Source organism: Nicotiana sylvestris, chromosome 1 (genome assembly GCF_000393655.2).
Source record: "Nicotiana sylvestris chromosome 1, ASM39365v2, whole genome shotgun sequence".
Classification (NCBI taxonomy): domain Eukaryota; kingdom Viridiplantae; phylum Streptophyta; class Magnoliopsida; order Solanales; family Solanaceae; genus Nicotiana; species Nicotiana sylvestris.
The window spans coordinates 167970185-167975702 of record NC_091057.1 but is presented as its reverse complement, the minus strand read 5'-3'; the positions used below and the strand labels follow the sequence as shown (position 1 = coordinate 167975702).

Sequence of the window (5518 nt, the reverse complement as noted above, 5' to 3'; positions counted from 1 at the left end):
CAACAAAAATAATAACGTGACTGCTGCTAACACCCAGATATCATAACCGCCCAATGAACATAAAACACGCAACTCTCCAAATACTATGTTGTTTAAAATACTCATAAATTAAAAGTCAAAAATTACTAGTACTCCGTAGTATACGTACATGTACTCTTACTTTGTTTTCTTGTGCCAATTAGCCGCAGATTGGCCGAATTCAATATTAAGTAGAGTTATTATATATAAATGCCTCTGCTTCACCTCTTCATTTCTCTCATTCTCAGACACCACATCTTCTATTTCACCTCCCACCTCCACCCACAAAGGGAAAAAAATAGTTTCAAAACTTGCTCTTTTTCAACCAATTTCTTTGTCCTTCAATTAATTTTTTCCTTGTTGAAGTCTACACAAACTTTTTTCTGATGAAAAACTCAAGTTGTAATAATAGCCATGTCCAATATACAAATTTCTCTTTCTGAAATTTGCCTTACCCTTTTCAGGTTATTAACTATGTCCATAGCTGATCCCTGGCCTTTTTCTTAAAAAGAACCCCACCATAAAACAATTCCTTTCCTTGCAAATTTTTCATTCTTATATTATTTTTTTACGCTTTTCCTAGATATACAGTAATTAAGCATGGGAAAGTTCCGAGGTTTTGTGCTCAAACACCGGGTCACCACACTTTTCCGATGCATGTACCGGAGACAGCGTTCGCCGGCGAGGTACCGGCGGCTGGACACAATTCCAAGTTGGGGTACAAAATCCATTTCTAGGTTCTTGAGCTGGACCCAACGCCTCAAGACAAGAGCCAAGGCTATATGCAACAAAGCTAATTGTTCCAGGTCGGGTCGGAGCTACATGCAAATCGGGCAAGACCCGATTGAAGAGGAAGCTGTAACGGTGCCAAAAGGTCACTTGGCAGTTTATGTGGGACAAAAAGATGGTGATTACAGGAGGGTTTTGGTTCCTGTAATATATATAAATCACCCTTTGTTTAGTGAGTTGCTGAGAGAGGCTGAAGACGAATACGGGTTTAATCACCCGGGTGGTATCACAATTCCTTGTCGTATCTCGGAGTTTGAGCGTGTCCAGACCCGGATCAAACAGGGTCGGGTCAGGTAAACCGGACAATGTGAACATGAAAGTGATGAGCTGAAAGCGTGAAACAGTGGCATTTGGATTATTATGATGATGACGATAATTATTCAGAGACAGTTGATAGTTGTTTTAAGCATTTTTGTAGTTTTTTGTTAATCACATCCTTATTTTTTGTCTTTTTAATTTTCGGAGGTTTCACTTCTGATGTAAGAGTAGTTTATTGATGTACAGTATAGAGGAAACTTCCGATCTAGATCTTTCCAGTATATTTGGCTTTTCTTGGCCTTTTGTTATGTGCGCAATTAAATTAGTACCAGTTGCTAGGTACCTATTTGAGTATTAAGTTAACCAATTTCATGAATAAGAAAACCATAATTCACTAGTATTAAAGTATTAATGGATAGTGAATCTGAGGTGAGTGGTTTTGGAACCAAGTTTGAAAGAGAAATTAGAGAGCATGGACTAAAGTTCTGCAGTAGTTGCTAGCTAGTTATAAAAGTAAATAAAGCATAATAGTAAATTGATTTTTAATTTTCTTATAACTAAACCTACGTTAGTTTTTGTACTAACTTTTTCTTTAATGTTGAGCTTGATGTGTGTAATACTCATGCTTGATTTTTTCTTTAGAAATTACTAGTAAAAGAGAACGTTGACTTTTCTATTTAATAATAATTAGGTCATTTTTTTTCTGGGTAATTAGGTCATCTGCTAAGTATATTAATTGTAGTCCAGCTGTAAAGATGGCAAATGTATTTTAAAACTGTATTGTTAAGAAAAATATTTTTGGTAGTCAATTTGCACAATTTTAATGCTTTAAACAATTGCAACTTGGTCAGGATTGCCCTTATTCCTCTTTTACTTTTATCCTTCTGAGAAAGACAGTTTTCGACACTTCAACCTCATTCTCCTGTGAAATGGGAAAGGAAAGGAGTTCATACATGAATTGCTCTCATTTGAAATTGTTTTCCTAATTATGTAGTTTTTATCTTTTTTAATTATTCTGCCTGTCAAAGTCGGTATATAGATATTTTGGTACTTGTTTCATTTTCAATTCACTATTACGAAAAGTCATGTATACTGCACGTCACATAAAATGGAGAAAAGTATATAATTTTGAAAAATGTTACTCACACGCGTTGGATATTAAGTTTAAGGAGATTATAGTCGCAACTTAGGTAATTTAGCAGTGTTAAATTCAATGAATGAATATTTAAGGTCATTTATTAATTAAAAAAAAGGAAGAAAAAAGTTATTGTATTTTTTAAGAAGAACAAATATTCGAGCAATTTCACTTTCAGTTATACTTTGATACCTTTGGGTTCATTCATTCTTTTGCCATTAGGAAATTGCCTCGTATTTGCCGTTGACCGTGATAGAGCTCTAGGATGTACTTATAAACGAGTGACCTCCTTGATCTACCAAAAAGATTTAGACTTTCGATTGGACTAATTAGATAAGAAGGTTTTGGGGAAATCCGTAATTTACTCTGAATCTAAAATAAAAGATATAAGTAAGCAAACAAAGCAAATTAACTAATTAAATCTCATTGTATAAGAAGAGGATAGTGATTTTCTTAATATTAAACAACAACGAAAAATACATGGATGAAAGAGGATCATCGATCTGTAACAAGGTAGGACTCCATACATTTGGTGTGATGAGACTAGCGATTTGAGCTTCCTTGCTTGTTTCTCCTTCAATGAGAGAGAGGGGGGATGAAGATCTCTTCTCCTCTCAGAGAACATGTCTCTGTCTTTCTTTCTTTTTTTCCAGCGACATTGCTTCTTCTTCTCACTTAGTTTATATACTAGGTCTTCTCCTTTAACCAACGGTCATTAACCACAGTACCTAAGTCATTTGACTATATTACGGGTTGATCCCCTAAAATGTCGTAATATCCAATTCGCCTCCCAAACGTTCTGAATATATGATCTTGGTCGTGGCCGAGGTGTATATCGTTACAACGTGGTATGGATATGACAGTCCCAATTAACTTTTCTCCATCCCTTCTCACGGCGATTCTTGCCTGGTCAGATTTTGATCCATACAGTTAGTCCCTCCGCCCGCTGGGGTCGCCTCTTGACGAGCTCGATGGGCGGACTCTATCAATCTAAAAATTTGGAGAAATCTGAACACTTAATGCGAGGGACAAGCACCTCACAACGAGGTAGCGACATGACGTTTTGAGAGCTGCGTCAGACCATCACGTTAGTTCAGAATGTCATTAATATTTCTCATGCGTCATTATGGTGCATGTTTTCTATGCATTCCATCGTTTCCCGTGCCCTTTTCGTTTTGTAACTGGCGGCATTTGATTTTCCCACTCAGGGCATTTATGTCCCTATAAATAGGGGAGAATCTCTCATTTGAATGTTACGCTTCTCAATCGCTCAAGAGAGATTTTTACAACTCTTCTTCTCCTTCAGTTTCTCATATTTCTGCTTCTGTTAGGATTCGCTGTGACCACTATCTTTCTACCTTATCATTCTCGTTTCTTTTAATCAAAGGAAAGATGGCTAGTGCTTCTTCCAACTCTGATAGGGCTGTTGGTGCTCCGATGTCGGAAAATGATATACCCCAGCTCGAAGAGGGAGTGGAAATGGTGGAAGATGAGGGTGTTCTGACGGTGGATGAGGTGGTTCCTGCCCAGGGAAAGAGAGGACTGACTTCAATAGCCCTTCTAGGGACAAGCTGGAACCCATTTTTTCCACGATAGATGTTGCGGCACTCACGACGTGTTCAAAGCCAAATAAGGGATCCCTGATCACATTGAACTGGTTCTGGCGGATAAGGACATAGTGCATATACACCGTCCAGGCTATTGCGCATTTTATGCGTATCCCTTCGTAGTCGGGTACACGCTTCCTCTTCCTTCCTTGGTGGTGGACTTATGCCGCTTCTATGAGGTGCCCACGGCTCAACTTTCTCCGTACGCGTACAAGCTTTTCTTTATGCTCATTAAGTACGCGGAGCTGGCCAGCCGAGGGATTTTTCTACAGCACATGCTTCACCTCTTCGCCCCCCACTTTCTTAGGGGTACGATGATTCACATGCGCCACCAAGGAGCCAAACGTTTGGTGGTGAAGATGGATGACAAGGCAAATCACCGCTTTTGGGAGAGCTTCTTCTACGTCAGAACAGAGCACGTCGTGTCGAACCCGACGGGGTTTCCTGAGACGTGGAATTTCGCCCGTAGGTCTTCCTTTCTTTTCATTTTATGCATTTTTTCTTAAGATGGTCGTCGGGAATCTCCCTTTAATGACCTCGTTGAGGGTTTGTTTTTGTTTTTGTAGCCGAGAGAGTACCTCCTCCACTGGTTGCTGATATTCACGAGTGGGTGAGCACGATTCTCCCCCATACGATAGGGATTCGCGAATGGGCACCTTTCCATGAGAAGTTTGGGCGTAAGCCATTTGTTAGTGAGTCAGCTCCCAGTGGTGCGTTGCCTTGTTCTTTGCTCAATAGTTTCTTACCTTATCATTGTTTGATCGAATCTCATCATTGGTAGGTCGGAGAGGAGTAAGAAGGATGAGGGCTCCTGTGGTTGCTTTCCACCAGCCGACTTCCTCAGCCTGGCCCGTTCTAAGGGCAACTGCGGGTGAGAGCACCCAGAGCTTGGTTGCTCAGCAGACTATGTCTGCGACTGGGCCTGTACGTCTGGAGGTTTCTCCCCGTTCAGACATTTCGGTTCTCATAGTCCATTCAACGGACGGACCTTCTCGCAACAGTGGCAAAGAGGCACCATCGAAGAGGCGAAGGTTGACAGAGGGAGCATCTTTGGTTAAGACGTCCTCGAGGGGCGACCCTACTTTGTTGGTATCTGAAGATGGCGATGACACCAACCTGGGTGCGGAGGTGACACCTATTTCGGTCGCGAAAGAGACCACCGTGGCAGGGAAACAGAGTTCGAGGGTTGCCGCGATTGTTCCGAGTGATCCATCATCATCTCGCAGGGTCGCACCCCCTCTTCGGCTAATAAGAGGTTGAAGGGCGTGGTGGTGGATGATTACGATCGGATTCCGACATCGACCCTGAGGACATGAGGATATTCAAGGAAGGCTTTACCCGGGTCGATGTGAGGATGGACTGTCCTTCTCGTGTGCTCGAGATTCCATCGGATTTTAACCTGTTAGAGGACACGGTGGAGTTGGTGCCTCAATTAGACCATCTGTGTTCTGCCGCCGAAAGTGAGTCACTTCGGGAGATCAATGATTCTTCTTTGTCACGTGCTGTGGCCGAGATGGCGTTTAGGATGCGTTTACTTTTGCCATTTTCTTTGTTTTGTGCTATTTTGCCTTTGCTGATTCCTCCCGTCTTTTTCTTCCCCCCTTTTTTAGATTTACATATTGGAGATCGATAGTTCTCGTAGGGTGAAGACTAGGGTCGAAGTCTTTCTAAAGATGGCCATGAAGTATCGCCGGTACCGCGACAAGTGCCA

The 5518-nt window shown here is 41.3% G+C and overlaps 1 protein-coding gene across 1 annotated transcript; it reads left to right on the top strand.

Moving 5' to 3' along the window:
- The first annotated feature begins 244 nt into the window (after positions 1–244).
- On the top strand, positions 245–1419 carry LOC104233609 (auxin-responsive protein SAUR36). Its single transcript, XM_009787033.2, has one exon. It carries the CDS (start codon positions 619–621, stop codon positions 1102–1104), a length of 486 nt encoding a protein of 161 aa, XP_009785335.1. The 5' UTR covers positions 245–618; the 3' UTR covers positions 1105–1419.
- Positions 1420–5518: the final 4099 nt, after the last annotated feature.